At 40.3% G+C, this 17,963-nt stretch overlaps 1 protein-coding gene across 1 annotated transcript; it reads left to right on the top strand.

The window, feature by feature from the left end:
- The first annotated feature begins 5,208 nt into the window (after positions 1-5,208).
- LOC139448074 (organic cation transporter protein-like) lies at positions 5,209-16,859 on the top strand. Its single transcript, XM_071229585.1, has 8 exons — positions 5,209-5,487; positions 7,704-8,125; positions 11,057-11,296; positions 11,748-11,882; positions 13,264-13,346; positions 13,863-13,983; positions 14,603-14,675; positions 16,668-16,859. Exons 1-8 carry the CDS (start codon positions 5,209-5,211, stop codon positions 16,857-16,859), a joined length of 1,545 nt encoding a protein of 514 aa, XP_071085686.1.
- Positions 16,860-17,963: the final 1,104 nt, after the last annotated feature.

Here is a 17,963-nt window from a genome sequence, read left to right as displayed (position 1 = left end):
TATAATAATATTAATACATAACCGGGTGGTTATAGTTGCACTTATCTGCTACGAACCTGGAAGAAGATTGCATTCTGGCAAATACTGTTGAATTTATGTTGAATACTGAAACAACAAAACATGATTAATGATGTGCTAATACCAAACGTTGCTGGAATTAATCCAACGTATAGATATAACAGTATGCTACATTGTTTAACTCTAAAAATATAAGAAAAAAACGACATAACAGTTCAACTTATTATTATAAACTCACTCAATATTCATTGGGCATCAAAATATTAGCCAGATACTTGATACATGAGATCAACATTTTGCATCTAAGGGACCGACCATTTGATATTCGGGGTGGGTGAGCTTGGGAATGTATTGAAAAATATAAATTGTCCCCAAAAGTGCTGGTAAACAATAACATTGTGCTACAGACTGTTGAAAGACGACTAGATCGTCTGCCACAAAAAATACATTGTTGCAGAGTGTTTTTATTTTGCCCTATATTTTTAATCTCGTCTCCATACACAATCTCAGCCCAGTGCGTCCCCTCTCGAATGTTAAATAGTTAGTTTATTAAAGAATTTTCGGGACAATGTAATCTATCGCTGAAATTCGAGGCCCAGTCCCCGAATATCAAATGGTCGGTCCCTAAGATGCAAATGTTTATCTCAAATGTTTATGATTACAGTATCTGGCTAATATGTAATTATTCATGTTTCTTGTGGTTTTTCAACAACCAATACTACGGCGACAGCACCACAATAATACCTGGCTAACATATCACCGATGCGAATTCTGAAAAAAACGGATATTAGATATTGCGAGAAGCGACACACGCCCTTGACGTACCGATGACAAGTAGAATCAAGCTAGGTATAGAACCCATAAGCGACAAATGACCAATGACCCCCAGACCCCTAGACCCCCCCCCCCCCCCCCCCCCCCCCCCCTTCCCCATGCCGTTATGAGTTGTACGTTTGGTCAGGGTATACTTGCCTCTCAACAAACACGACCCTTCACATGTCTTCTCAGTTACCGTTGGTCAATATTGTTAGAAACCGGCCGTCGTTATTCATACCCGACCTACAGTCTACACACCGAGGGTCATGAACAGAACCTGTGTACAATTGGGATATCAATGTATGCCAGCATTGGTTAGTACCAGGATGAACATATGGACACGTGTGTGTGTGTCTTTCGGGCAGACTATGGGGACGAGACACTCTGTGTGTGTGTGTGTGTGTGTGTGTGTGTGTGTGTGTGTGTGTGTGTGTGTGTGTGTGTGTGTGTGTGTGTGTATCAAAAAAAAGTAACGCACAGGCAGAACTTTCGTAAATTTATTATACCTAATAAGGTCGATATATTTATATATTTATTTTAATATCATAAATACAAATAGGACATTTTGTAGCTTGATAGTCACATGTTGTCGATTGGGTAGAGATCTGGAGATCTCGACGGCCAGGGCAAGTCGTTGATGTTGGCATTATGGTGGTATTTTACCGTGACACGAGCTGTGCGCGGTGGAGCGTTGTCCTCTTGAAACAGCTCTCTCTGGCGGTCAATGATTGGAAGAAGGTGAGGTTGAAGAATTTGATTCATGTTTCGATTTGCTGTCATATGTCCCTGAACCACAACCAAGTCAGATCTCGTTGTGTAGGATATGGCACCCCACACTATGACACTACCACCACCGACATTGTCGAATTAACGTACACAAGGTGGTGTAAAACGCTCATTTCGACGAAGATAAACACGTTGTCTTCCATCTCGCTGGTGAAGACGAAATCGTGATTCATCGCTAAACCACACTCCTCTCCAGGTTTTCAAATTCCAAGATTGTAAGGTATGGCACCAACGCAAGCGTCGCTGTCGATGGATCTGTTGCAAACAGGGACAACCGGTCTTCTGGGTCGGATTCCAGCCTCGCGAAGATGGTTCCTGACAGTCTGGTCCGATATCCTCCTCAAACCGGGGATGCGTCCTGCAGTCTCCTTAGATGTGGCATTGCGATGACGTAAGTGGAACAGTCGAATGTAGCGATCCTGTGCAGGGTGGTAACTCTTAGTCGGCCGGTCTGCAGTGGAATTGAACTATGTGTATCGGTTTCAAAGGCGGCAAATGGTTCTGTGGTAGACGTTGAAGTGGCGGGCAACAGAAGACTGCGATTCCTCTCTTTGGATACGTCCTATGGCGATGTTCCGATCTAGGCATTTTTTAACTTGAAAAATGTTGACAATTGAATGACATATTATTGGCTTATTTCTGGCTTTTTATAACCACTACCACGAGTTACGAATGCCATAACTTGCACGTGCATTTTGCTTTACTGTTTTCCTCCATGACATGGTTTAACAAGTGTGAAAACAATGCCGTTTGAGACATTGCAAATTGACAATGGCTGCGTTTTTAGGCACCGTTTGTCGAATATAAGGCCACCAACATATTCCATTAACAGCATACTATCTGGGCGTTTCATGTTTTGAAGAGTATATATTAGTTTAAGCGTTTAAGCCTAATAAGACTTCTAGAAAGGGCAGGACAATCTAAGGGTAGACCCGTGTTGACACAACGCACACACTGTTAAATTCAAAGCTATGAACTTATATAAAGGACATTCGAGCCTGGGAAGGACACAAGAGAGGAGATCGCTGTTATCATGGCACACTGACCCCCTCAAACACTGACAGCAGGTAGGTGAACGCTAAGGGCGCAGTTATTAGCTGATACTGCCGAGTACGTTTTAAGATTTGTGTTAAAATGAGATTGGGTTTAATTGCAAACGTTGTGAGACCGTTGCATATGTACGCCACGGAGACACGAGATTACGATGCATTCTGATAATGATTGTCCAACACAAAACCCGGCATTTAGATACAGGTTTTGTAAGGATCGATTGATCCACTACTTATTTTGCCCCTTCCACCCCCCTACACCCTTTCTTTGTTCAGCTAAACTAACAGTTTTACATACATTGAGCTTTGGTATGTAACCGAGTTTATGTATTCTGTCACGATGATGATTGATATGGTGGGAAATTACCATTATTCTGGCTGTGAGATACTACATACTTGTGATATACTAGTGACAATAGTGACAATCTATATGGTTTAATAGAAGAATACAAATAGGAAATAGCCCCATCTTTTTTAAACATTGGCCAAACAGGGTGTAACTTTCATTGGCGATTTAGTTGATGACAAAGGTAAAATTTATGTATTTGATGATTTTGTGCATATGTAGGAAATCTAAACAAATTACGTGGAATATTATGGAGCTGTATATGCAGTCAAACAATTTTGTCAGGTAAAAGAATACAATGTTTTCAATTCTACATCTCCTCGACCAACCATGCCATTCAATATATCATATCTGCTAAATCAAAATATAGGTACATGTAGTAAATAATTTTAGAAGACTTTATCAGCACAGGAGTTAGTTAAGTTTCATGGCTTTGATAAATGGGAAACTTTACTGAATAAGACATTTAGTGAAACGGTTATTGATGGCAGAAAGAGTTCTTAAAGTGAGAATGTTAGATGGTTTCAGTTTAAGATAAATCACTACATTCTTACAACTTACAAATATTTATAAAAAATAGACATGTTGACTCTCCTTTGTTTACTTTCTATACATATCAACATGAAACTGTAATCCATATGTTATATGAGTGTTTACATGTAAGACAGATTTGGGAGAAACTGTACATTTGGATAATATCCGTTGTGGAAGGAGCCATTGATTTGAACAGAGAAAATGTTTTGTTTGGATTTCAAGGCAAACGCAACAACCCATTGCATATTGTAATTTTAATAACAAAACAAGTAATATAGAGTCAATGTAAGAAAAGATTAATGCCACATTTTGAACACATGCAGCATGAGATAATCAGTTATTACAATGCTGCAAACGTAATGTCATTTACAAATTGTAACCCTGCAAACTGTTTCAGGTGCTGGTCTTCCTTCCATACTTTGTTTATAAACTAATCTGTATAAAGACACACTGATAGAGATTGACTTTATAGGCTACAATTTAGATGTATGAAAAGATGTACATTTCTTGAATACCGTGTACAACACTGTTACTGACACGACACACACGCATACATATAGGTATGCTGTACCTGCTGAGATGAATAAAGAAATAAAAAAAAAGATTTTTATATTCGGACGTGTTGCAGATGCTCGGTCAAAGTTATTCGTTTTCAACAACATTTACTGAAAACTTTCTCCCCTTCTTTCCCCCTAATATCTGTAACCGCGCTACCTGCATCAGGTACTGTCATACAGAAGACATTTTGTTTACAGATTGCAAGTTTACTCTTCACCAAACTGGACGTTTATGCCCTGTGTTGTATAAAGGTGAGTAATGTTTGTTTTAAATGTTTTTAAAATAACTGCGAAATTGTTCATCAAACATTTCTGGTTGAATGAGGAAAGGTTAAACAACCCTTCCATGTAGCCATGGTCATATATTGCCTTCCAAATGATATTTAAGGAATATTGCTCAAAGCGGCTTAAAACCATATACATTCACAACTTTAGTTTTACATTTAGACCTGCTGCTTATTTCATTAATCAAAGCTACCACTAGGCCAGGCTCTTAATAAAGAAAATACGGTATACTCAAAGGCTTATTCTATGCGATCCCGATCTTTGTGTTTGATATTGGGACTATTTAGACTCACATATTACCAAATATTTAAAGTGTACCGGTATTTAGAATTTTACAGGCCACCGTCGCATGGCAGGAGTTTACATTTACGTGTTCACGCAGATTGTGTGAGTGACGGGCACTACTGGTAGGGCTAGGCACACGTACCATTGTCGCGAACCTAGTGTCACCACTGGTACTCTAGACTGGTAGTTCTCTGGCGTCGACGTTTTATATATTTACACAAGTTACCGTGAAATGTGATTTTCTTTCCAAAATAGATGTCAATTGAAAGGGAAAGACATTTCAAAGCTTGAAGTAGACAACAACGAAGTAAAACAATATCAAGCTATCTTCGTCTGTCCTGACAATTGGATTGCTGTGTACACAGTTAAATATTTATGTCACCAAAACGTCACGCAGGTTCGGTTATAAATAGATCCTTAAGATCACAGTAACGTTTGACAACACTATTAACCCCGTGATGTACCTTTTTTAATCAATACAATACTACCCCGTTGTTCCTTTACAAACAGTGAAGACGCTACGATAACAAGGATGCACACGGACGACATCATCGAGGCCGTCGGGGGCATGTCCCGCTTCCAGATCCTCATAATTGTGTTCATATTCGGTCCAAAGATACTGATGGCGTGGGGGATGTTGATGATGTCGTTTGCGGGGACTACTCCGGATTGGTGGTGTGTCCCGGCAACAGCGCCCTCTGTTGATGAGACCTACTACATGAACAACGTCACACAGAAATTGTGTCCCACCTCGGACAACATCACCTGTCAGGTTGTGTACAGCCAGGATAAAAACACTGTCGTCAGCGAGGTAGGTAACCATAATTCAGCCCAACTGCAACCGTGTAAGGTGTGGTAGCAGCCTACATTCGTCTAGCGAGCAATATTATCATATGGATCCAACTCACACTCGTGTAGCGATCCATAGTATGATATAGATTCAACCCAAAATTATGTAGCGAGCCACAGTATGATATTGATACAATCCACACTCACGGAGGGAGCCACAATATGATATGGATGAAACCCAGTGAGTGAGTGAGTATGGTTTTACGCCGCTTTTAGCAATATTCCAGCAATATCACGGCGGAGGACACCAGAAATGGGCTTCACACAGTGTACCCATGTCGGGAATCGAAACCGGGTCTTCGGCGTGAAGAGCGAACTCTTTAATCACTAGGCTACCCGACCGCCCCGGGATGAAACCCAGACTTGCAAAGCGAGCTACTGTATGATAGGGATGGGTACAACCCACACTCGTGTAGTGAGCCACATAATATGATAAGGATACAACCTACACTCGTGGAGCGAGCCATGGTATGATATGGATAGAACCCGTACTAATATTGTGAGCCACAGTATGACAGGGATTGGAGCAACACACACTTATGTAGCCAGCCAAAGTATGATATGGATGCAACCATCACTCATGTAGGGAGCAACAGTATGATAAGGATGCAGCCCACACTCGTTAAGCGAGCCATATAATGATAGGCATGGGCGCAGTCCACACTCTAGTAGCGAGCAACCCGCACGGATGTGGGGCGAGGTGGAAACCTGTGAACACTGCATCTTCATATTCACTTCCTGACATCACCATCGAAGTATGCGTTGGGTCATCAGGTTAAACGACAAACTGTTACCAATAGTCTCTAATGCAAAGATTAGGTACTTAGTATTTACTTCTTGTTTATCACACAGCAACAGATACAGGGTAACCTATTCCAGCGTGATAATTTTTGAACCCATACATCACATATCGTATAGAACTCATCGTGTTACCCATTGAAATATTTGTAGATGATCTAGATCGACGTGTTCGACTTCGATCACAACATACTGTGTTTGCATCCCAGGCACTTGAAGGATATACACGACATGTGTAACCAAATGGTCAATTGTTCGCCCTGACGTCATCAATGAGTGAATGAGTGAGTTAAAGTTTTACGTCACATCGGCAGTATTTCAGCCATATCGTGATGAGAACATTTATAATTCTTCTATAAAAACCTGTCATCGATGGACAGTATAATAACAAGACAATCACAGTTTAGAAGTAAAACTAGTTGCTTGAACAATTAAAAGAATAAGGGACCGAGGGACTTACGATACTTCTGCTACCTACACGGTTACAGGTCATCAATGATATTTGCATAGCTATAATTTTCGTGCCATTGATTATCATACCAAAAAGAATACCTTTTTGTCTGATATAACTCTCGCTTTTTGAGCTTATCTCATCACCATGCCAATAGATATATCTAGATAAAGCAGAGTAATTTACAATTCCGAGCGTGAGCGTGTGTTTATGAATCACTATCAAATAGAAATGATAATAGGTGTTCGCAAAAAGGTGAGGGTATCCTACGCCATCGGTGGCACCTGTCACAAACACATGCAAAGGCAAGTCAATTGTTCACCTAAAAAACATGGGAAAATATGGTACATATATGGTCAAATTAAGGATTTGCATCGGACATCATTTTTGTCACTGATGCGTCAAATTCGGAAAAGTCCTCCACATTTCAACCATAAAGATTTTTGAAGGCTTTACTTAGGCCTTGAATGTTATAACCATGATCAAAGAACTTCTGAGCAAGAGTCGTATGACGCTCTTTGAAATCTTGGTCGAAAAAGCATGCTCAATTGTATCTCAAAAAGTGCGAAATGTGTACACCAAAGGTTTGAGGTGCTGGAATATCGCTCAACATGAAGGGAGAGTTAATTATTGGAAAGTGGAAGTCATCCCTCTTGTCATACAGTCATGTGGAGAGTATTGTGTCACTCTTTGTGCATAGATCTAAATATTCAGACGGGTAAATCAGTGGAAGGGAAATGGCTACTAGTATTTGATTGTTATTGAAGCCTGACTACATAATTAAATGAACTTTACACCATCTGTTTATGTAAATGTATACTACAAAGCCACACATTACCTTGGTTCAGTTGAACAACTCATATATGCCATCTAATCTCATCTTATCTGATCACCATGACAAAAAAAAAAAAGTGTTATATTTCTTTCAGTGGGATCTCATATGTGACCAGAATATTCTCAAGAACATTATCACATCAGTTCAAATGGCCGGAGTGTTCTTTGGGGCACTGATTGGCGGACAGTCTGCCGACGTCCTCGGCCGGAAGTGGACTTACTTCATCAGCCTGGTCCTTCAAGGTGGGTTCAACCTGGTGGCAGCATTCTCCGTCAACTGGCAGATGTTTACAGCGTTGCGTTTTCTCATCGGGATGATGATTGGCTCTCTTCTGGTCGTAAGCTATCCGTATTTCATGGAGTTCGTTGGAAGGAAATGGCGACCAATTGCCTCATCATTGCCTGTTTGGGTAACGGGTGTATGTGCATTTGCCCTGTCGTGCTGGTTGAGGCCTGACTGGTCTCATCAACACATCATTGTGGCTGCCCTTCATCTGCCCTTCTTCGCCGGATGGTTGTAAGTATGCCCAAATTTAGCCTGAGAAAGTCAAATAATGATTGGTGATGTACTCAAAAAGTCTCATTTAGGTTCCGCATCATTCAAAATATGTTCAAGGTTACTAACAGTTACCAATGGAGATTCGGTTCTTTGTGCAAATAAAAGGGATAAATCTGCTCCCATATTCTGAATACATCATGAGCATGCGTTTATGACACCAGGTGTTCGCTAAAAGGTGAGCAGATCCTGCCAGACCGGTGGCACCCATCACAAACAGTCAACACGGGGTAAAACCCGAGATACAAGTCCAAATGGGGAACTGCATCGAACATCCTTTTCAACACTCATGCTCAAATTTGGAAAGTCCTCCAATTGCCCATCACAAAACCTCTTGAAAGCTTTACCTTTGCCTTCAAGACTGGTAGTCACCGTTGGTTAGCATTATAGCATAGCTCAGAAATGCAGAAATCTGTATCCGACTGACCAATCACAGGCTTGTTCTCAGCACAGTCGGCACATTGACACATTTAGAGGCGAGGATAAATATGCTACTACTCCGCGATTTGTCCAAAATTGAATATAACAGACTCACCACCAAGTCGATGATGCCACACTCATAGAACCGAGGAAAAATGGAAAGAGTATTTGTGAAGAGAAGACGAGACAATTTATTTAGTAGAGCAGCCAATGTCACAAGATACAGACATGTAGAAGTTACATTTCTCATCGTCATGGTACAACTTGACCAATGCATGCAATGGACAGTGACGTGTATTAAAAATCTTATTCACAGAAGTCAAAAGGACAAAGTTACTTTCTAATTATAAGGATCTATTCACCGAGTTATTTACAAAGATCTGTTCACTGAATTGTTTTCACACACGGATGCATCAACATTAAATCATAAATTACTATTCATATGGTTTCTTAACTTATGTAAAACACAAATAAAACACGCCTCGAAAATAATATTAGACTTTAATGCGCACCAAATAAACCGTTACTATTTTTTTAAATTAATGAACCATTATCTTTGCTGAACTATATCTACTCACCAGATTGTATTTTCTGCTTTCAAGCATGGGTTGGGTTATGTATATTTGACACACAGTATATTGTTTTGATATTAATTTACCTAAATATAAGAAAAAACTTATCCTTTTTAAAAGGTGTTCATTGTATTACATTTAGTAATAAATAGTTTCTCAATCTTTGAGAGGTGTTTTTTATAACGTAAACAAGTCCACCTTTCATCTGAATGCACTGTTTCCCTTTGATCATCACTGCAGCATTAAAAAAAGGCTTTGTGACAACTAGTTATGTTTTCTCTTATTCTGATGGTATATTTTTTCAAAAGTTTAAACTAATGCAATTGCGGCACAAGTAGTTTTATCTTTGATATGAAAAATATTACGTTGATCTTATCTACTCAAATTGAGAGAGTTTGTTAAGATAGATGACGATGCTTGCTAAACTACCATTATAAGTTAAGTACATGTATAAGTATAAGTTCTGGACAAACAACTGATATTTCTGACATGCCATTATGGATGACAACGTATCTGATTGTTCTGCCTTGTGGTCCTCTGAATATAAACAGAAAGTTATTGACGTCCTCAAGTGAGGAAAGACTGGACAATCAATGCCCAAATTCCCCTGTGTCCATGGAAGTTGACAAAGTGACGAAGATGGACGGCAAGTACATGGCCACCAAGGAAACAGCAGTAGAGTTTATCAGACAAGCATCGCGCTCATGATTCACCGGTATTATTACTTTACCCATGGACTACTAAATTGTTCCTTCGATTTCGACACTCCATATATTCAAGTTTATTTTCAATATTCGTCAGTGTCAGTTTTAGCTGTTTGTTCTCAGTTTGAAGTATGTCGTGTATGCCATCAACTTTAAAGTAGTAGTTATCTCAGTGTAGACGATTGAGAATATCGATGTTCTGAGCTCACACATACACTTCTTTCTCCTTCCAACTCGCGCTTGCTTGTACAGCCTTGAAAATTGAGAATGTTCCAAGATTTCACAGAAAAGATATTGTGATTTACTTCATCCCAAGGCTGCATGTAGCTGCACCGCCACTAATCTGCACTTCAGCATCATCCGGAAAACGATAATGGCACCGCAAGTTCACAGGCATAAACAGGTCATCGTTCCAGGCTGATAGATGACAATGGAATGTACATTCAATTTGTCATGACGTCACAGGTAGAAGTAGGTGTATTGGTTTTAAGACAAGCACGGGTAGCACGCACAACTACTTATATTTAAACAGTGGATAAGCAGCCTTGACGTGGATAAATGTAGAAATAAAGCTGCCGGCGACACTGACATGACTTAAGAAACCTGTTACGTATGTCAAGGTCAACAATGTTCTAGCCTGCCTCTGGGTTGTGACCACCGGGACTATCGACATGTGCAACAGTACCACGGGTTTTGGTAACCCAATCCCAATCTCAGTGACGTCAATACGTGTTAGCACCTGCTCTGAGTATCATCTTTGAGCATCCCAATGTTTCTAGCACGATGTTCAAGGCTTAGTTTCTATAGTCATCTGCTACTGCTAATTAAGTTTGTAATATGTGCCCATATCTCGCGTTTAACGTGCACAAAATGAGTATTTGTTGTGTTCAGGTGTGACTCATTGTAACAATGAACGCAAGACAAGTAGTGACAATTTTGATCAGTGTTGAGCTGTTTCTATATAATCTATCCTTCGTCATATATTGTTTCTATTATTAATGTTAAACATGTTCATCATCATTTGGTGTTAGACGACTTAAGGGTTGGGTATTTTCATTTTTTGTTTCCGAAAAGGAACGCTTTCGCTCTACCATTTTCATCCATATGCGTTCGAAGAAAAGATCTTGAAAATATAGCTACAAAGTTTAACCAACCATTTCTTAGTTTTACCGATTTAATTCCATCGACACACCCAGCTTTGTCCCAGAGAGTCTGCGCTGGTTGGCTGTAAAAGGGAGGACTGATGAAGCTGAGAAGGTCGTGGATCAGATGAGTCGATACAACAAAAGAGAGAAGCCCTCAAACACACTGCAGCTGCTGAAACAAGTGGCAGAAGAGGAGCAGAAACTGAGGGCGTCTGGCAGCAGGTACACGTACCTAGACATCTACCGGGGCTGGAGCATATGCTGGAAGTCTCTCGTCATACAGTTCATTTGGTGAGTATAGAAGTGGATCGGGTATGGGAGGGGGTTGGTACTATTCTGTGTACCTTGGTATATGGAGATGGAGCGATGAAACGGAATACATGTGTTAAGTGAAAAAAAGATGCCAAAATTTACAAATACTTGGCATGGTGTGACACATTGTTGTACGAAATACCCAAGTTGTTCTTTGTCAGACCAGTTTATTTACACGGGATGGATATGGAAAAAGCCAAAGAGTCGAATAATTTCGACACGCCTTGCCTATAAGCATCAAAGATGAGGGCAATTTTCTTCTCGTAAGAAGCTGACGCGCGAAATATTGTTCACAGATGTGTTAAATTACTCAAAAATGAATGCCTTTCTTTCCGATTGTGACCTGCATTGTATCTCTGAAAAATCCAAACAGTCGCCGTTTTGTTGGTGACGTTTTATAAATGAAATTACGCAATAATTTGTCCTGCAGGATGTGCATGTCGCTGGTGTACTATGGGATATCGTTCGGTGCAGGGAGACTCGCAGGCAACCTGTATCTGAACATCTTCCTTCTGGGAGTGGTGGAAGTGCCAGCCACTGTGATGACGTTCTTCATGAACAACAAGTAAGAGAAATCTATCACGAAGACTATGACTTGATTATTTGCATAACGCCGTCATTTAGGTGGAATATTGCGGAGTTCGACGTTAAACAAAAAGAGACTACGTCACACGTGTAGAGTGCAAAGTCCACCGCGTTTTATTCGTTTTGTAGGAATAACTTTGATCTCACTAAGGTCATGCTGGAACTGTTTTCCTCCATGAAAAAATAACGCGATTTTTTCGAGATTTACATTTGTTTCATTATTGACACATTAAGATTTGTTGGTTGCATGGTTTGTTGTTTAACGCCGCACTCAGCAATATTCCAGCTACATGACGGCGGTCTGTAAATAATCGAGCCTGAACCGTACTATCCAGGGGATAGTTGGGATCGATGACATGACATTTTAAGAGCCAAAGCATATCAAACAATTCAAATTTAGATGCCAAGTAAAGGATCAGTTTGATTACCAGATACATTGGAGATAGGTAAAGGTCCAAGTTTACACTATGGATAAACCTCACAACAGAGTTATGTACAACCAGTACTGATATTGCAAACAAAATTTATTTGATATAGCAAAGCTTATTTCACCATTCTGACCAGAGGTACGCAATATCGTATATTGTATTTTTCCTTTGCGTTCAAATAAAAGCTGCAAACGCTTTCCATATCCATAAGAAATATCGAACAAACTACATCATGAGCATGTGTTTATGAATCACTATCAAATAATGATGATAACAGGTGTTGGCGAAGAGGTGAGCGTATCCTGTCAAACAGTTGGCACCCTTCACAAACACAGTCAATTGTTTACCTGAAAAACAAGGGGACATACCGTGCAAGTCAAAATAAGGAATTGGTCTTGAACTTTTGAGCAAGAGTTGCCTGACGCTTTTGGATATCTTGGTGGCCTAGCATGATCGATTGTACCCCTGAAGTTATATAAACACAAAAGCTTCGAGCTGCAGGAATATTGCTTGACATAAAGGGAAAGTTGGCTTTTGGAACGTTGAAGTCATCACTCTTGTTATACAATCTTGTAGAGAGTGTTATGAGTGCTCTGGATCTTTATGCATTGATCGATATGTATGAAACAGAATAACTATGCATTGGAGATTATGCCTATGTATTTAAGTACATGTCATATGGAAGCGGCACAGTGAGTAAAAGACACATGTAATGCTTCTATGGAAAGTTTAAAATAATACATGCAAACTGACTTAATGTGAGAAGACATCCCCCTGTGATGTATAGCAAAGACGTCCACAACTGTAAAGAAACCCATGGACATTGGTTATTTTTGCATAGACCATGATTTATAATTGGGATACCTGACAGGTTTAGATGAACATATTTATCCCTTTGTCTTCATGGAATAACTTCTTAGTTTATGTTTATAGATTTGGCAGAAGATGGACGGCTTTCATTTTCTTTGCTGCAGCCTCTGTCGGTTCCTTTGGTGTTTGCATCGTCGTTAGAACAGGTGTGTAATCAAAACTTTTACTCCAATACCAAACATTTCAGCGTGTATATCTGATGGCACCTCCACAGAAGGTCGCATCAGCTGAACCATCAGAGAACTCTGACTGCACAGTCTAAAGGACGGATGAGTAGGTTCAGCTTTCTAAGACAACAAGATGCTGGGTTAAACGTCTTTTGAAATGATCAAGAGAATTCGCTGTGTACTTTTTAAATCCTGCATAATGTTTTTTTTTAAAACTAAACTGTAGTTTTATCCATATGTAAAGAAAAGTGTAAAGACCAACGTCCTACTGGTAAATGCGATCGTAATTTAAACAAAACAGAACGCAAAGAGTGTTACCTATTCCATTATTCTCATGAAACATTTATAACAATAGACACAACTTTAATAATCATTCTGAATACACAGTTTCCGGTTCTATGGCAGTGTACTAACACCATAAATACCATGTCTTCCGTACACATTGCGTTCTTTCTCTGCATGTTCCATATAGTCAATTCCGTTAATGTGTTCTAGTCGCTAAAGATGACCAAGGGATCATTATCAACGTCTTGGCTATGGTGGCCAAACTCGGTGTCGGTGCTGCTTGGTGTGTTATTATGTTGTTGTCAAGTGAAACGTACCCGACTGTCACAAGGTAAATTGAATTGTGGGATCTCCCCCAGCATTACAAATTAGAGTTACATGCCAGCGGCTTAGCGAAATGTTACGAGGAACATTATTATGACTTATCCCACCTTCACAAGTTGGGGTACAATATGGCGGTTTATCCAATTTTCACAACAAAGAACACATTATAAGAACTTATCCCACTCTCATAATAGTATTACAGCCACGAAGATGCGGGTTGGAATAGGTCTTCAGCAACCCATGCTTGCCGTAAAGCTGACTATGCTTGTCGTAAGAGGCGACCAACGGGATCGGGTGGTCGGTCTCGCTGTCTTGATTGATGCATGTCATCGTATCCCAATTGCGTGGGGGTATGTTAATGATGTCAATCACTGGATTGTGTGGTCCAGACCACCGTCATTAGCTAGCTGTAATATTGCTGAGTGCGACGTCAAACAACAAACAAACAAACAAAATCATATGGTGTTGTAAGTTCTGCCGATCTGTCCCAAACGGGATTTCAGGTTAGCCTAGTTTAGAGGCGACTAGACATATCCCCACAGTCGCACAACTGCAATAAGGTACCTAACAGTTATTAGTTTGGTGCATAGATGCATTTATGATTTTGTTTTATCTATTCTTTTCAGAAATTTGGGTTATGGTGCGGCGAATACAGCGGCTCGCATTGGCGGAATACTTGCTCCATACATCTTTGCAACGGTAGGTTCATTGTGTTTGGTGAGTGTGAGTGAGTGAGTTTAATTAAAGTCACATCGGCAATATTTCAGCCATAATGTGAATTGAACGAGTTAGACCATATTAATAAAAACTGTCAACGAAGGACAGTATAATAACTAGCAATATATCACAGATTGACTTAAAGATGAACATTAAAACTGTCTGATTATCAGAATACGACACGATATCAAAATGGGGTTATAGATCACCAGCAACAACATTGTGTTTGGATTCATATTTTTTTAGGTTGGTATCGTTAGATGTGAAAGCAGGCATAACATGAGACGAACTTGTCATGCAAACTTGACATAAGAAAGTGTTTCGTAGATCTTTGTTCAGATGAACATACTTGGGCACCGGCAATGTATTGACCCACACCAGATGCATACAAACGTGCATCGTCGAGCTAAAATGACAGCATGCGTCAGGATGTCATTTCAACAGTGGATTCCTCTGCAGTCTACTCCTACCTGACATGTCAACCCAAACCATGTTGTCTCCTACCAACCTCAGATAAATCATGACTGATATAGATATAGTTTAATAGAAAGTCATGACTTTGTCTGCAGTTCCCTGTGTAAATACGGTAATCACTACTTAATAGAATGTTCATTTTCTGAAACTGCAAGGAAGATAATATTTGTCATCTGATATTTGTAAAACAAAGCTTGTCCCTGATGTATTGTTAAATCTTAGCTCCAACGAAAATACACAGTTGTTTCACTCTGTCAATAAGTATATCAACCACACTAATAGATTCAAGTATATGTGCCGAAGACCCGGGTTCGATTCCCGACATGGGTACAATGTGTGAAGCCCATTTCTGGTGTCCCCCGCCGTGATATTGCTGGAATATTGCTAAAAGCGGCGTAAAACCATACTCACTCACTCACTGGGTTTCATCCATATCATATTGTGGCTCCCTCCGTGAGTGTGGATTGTATCAATATCATACTGTGGCTCGCTACATAATTTTGGGTTGAATCTATATCATACTATGGATCGCTACACGAGTGTGAGTTGGATCCATATGATAATATTGCTCGCTAGGCTGCTACCACACCTTTCACAGTTGCAGTTGGGCTGAATTAAGGTTACCTACCTCGCTGACGACAGTGTTTTTATCCTGGCTGTACACAACCTGACAGGTGATGTTCCCCGAGGTGGGACACAATTTCTGTGTGACGTTGTTCATGTAGTAGGTCTCATCAACAGAGGGCGCTGTTGCCGGGACACACCACCAATCTGGAGTAGTCCCTGCAAACGACATCATCAACATCCCCCACGCAATCAGTATCTATGTGAAACCCTGTTTCTGCTGCTTGTCTCTGTATAGACTCTGCCTTCTGTGGGTGTCTCTTGTGTTGTTGCATAACGCTAATCATCTATATATTTAGGGCGTGGAGTATGACTATGCCCTATACATCTCATTGTAAATAAAATAAAATCCTAACTCATCTACTTTTTTCACAATTTTACTTGTCTAGGATGGGATCTTAATTTAAGAAGCTTTGCGATAACCTCCGATGAAGGTCAAGGTCACCAAGACCATGTAAAGCATTGAATATTTGATTTTAATCCATGATAACACAAAACAATTTTCACGTTCTTTTATATTTACTATGTGCCAAGGCCGTGTCAAATGTTCAGGTCATTCACACATTGGAAGAATATTATTAGCGTATGATTATACACGTTGCCAAACAAACACACGTTCAGAGAACGCTTTTCATATCAATGTTCATTACATGTATCGTTTCATTCCCAATAGTATGGATCATGTTAAAGAAACGAATACATATCTTACAGCTTCACTGTAATGTGTCATAACCACACTTGCACACACAATTTACGATTCCTTGCATTTCCTTTGTATGAGCTGTTTTGAATTAAAATGCAGTCATGTGAGGGGTGCATATGTAAACTGTCCAATGAAACCTCATTTGATAATTATGTACAACGTTATGTCCACAGGGAGGTGATGGTGATATCGTTGTGCCTTTTGTCATCGTTGGATCGACCATGGCCGCCTGTGGAGTGTTATCCCTGATCCTGAAGGAGACGGGGGGTAAACCCCTCGCCGACACCATTGGGGGCCAAGTGAACTCATGTGGGGATGTGCAGATGGTGGTGACAGCAGCTGACGTGGAAAAGACGAAGCTGTAAACACACTGGCACATATAAACCGGCTAAAAGCTTATGGACAGACACAAAAGAAACAAATAAATGAATTTCCTTATCCAGTGAGAGAGAGAGAGAGTGACTGACTACATAAGCATCGATCCATGCAATTTGTATATGATGACATGCATCAACCAAGTAAGCAAGACTGACCACCCGATCTCGTTAGTCGCCCATTACCACAACCAAAGTTGCCTTTTAGAGCAAGCATAGGTCGCTGAAGACCTGTTCTAACCAGGATCTTCAAAATTTTCCATGTACAGTAATGGCGTAGCACAGGTTTTTGCATCTGTAAATCTCGCTGACAGTCGCTGACTCCAACACAGTTATTTTTACTCACCACAATAAAAATCTTGCAAAGTATCCAAAACGTGTTTTGTTGGTAAGCATAAAGGAACCATTTTTCGACGAACAGCCAGACTTGGTATTACACTCTTCAAGAAAAGAAATGTACAGGTAGATTTTAAGTAAATTTAATGTACCTAATAAAGTCGATATATTTAATTTAATGTCATAGATACAAATATGACATTTTGGATAGTCACATGTTGTCGTTGTATCAAGGCATTGAAATCTGATAAGTGTCATGTCACATAAGGTCACAATGTTGCACTTTTCGTGTGACGGCCCCGGGCTGCAATCACGGCTCTGCATCTCCTCGGCACTGACTGGATGGGTACAATGTGTGAAGCCCATTTCTGGTGTACGAATTCTGTCCTGCGGAATTCTGCGCCATTCTGCTTGTAACGCGCTAGCCAGTTGTGGGAGTGTCTTCGGGGTGTTCTGACTTTGACGTCCACGTCGATCGAGTTCATCCCAGAGGTGTTCGATTTGGTTGAGGTCTGGAGATCTCGACGGCCAGGGCAAGTCGTTGATGTTGGCATTGTGAAGGTAGTCTACCATGACACGAGCTTTTTGCTGGGGAACATGTCTTGCTGAAACAGCTCCCGCTAGCGGTCAATGATTGGAAGGAGATGAGGTGGAAGAATTTGATTAATGTAGCGATTTGCTGTCAAATTTCCCTGAACCACAACCAAGTCAGATCTCATGGTGTAGGATATGAAGCCCCATGCCCGGACATCACCGCCA

The sequence above is a fragment of the Haliotis cracherodii genome, unplaced genomic scaffold, assembly GCF_022045235.1.
Source record: "Haliotis cracherodii isolate W230 unplaced genomic scaffold, xgHalCrac1.p SCAF_7, whole genome shotgun sequence".
In the NCBI taxonomy this organism is placed as follows: domain Eukaryota; kingdom Metazoa; phylum Mollusca; class Gastropoda; order Lepetellida; family Haliotidae; genus Haliotis; species Haliotis cracherodii.
This window is presented reverse-complemented; position numbering and strand designations above follow the sequence as displayed.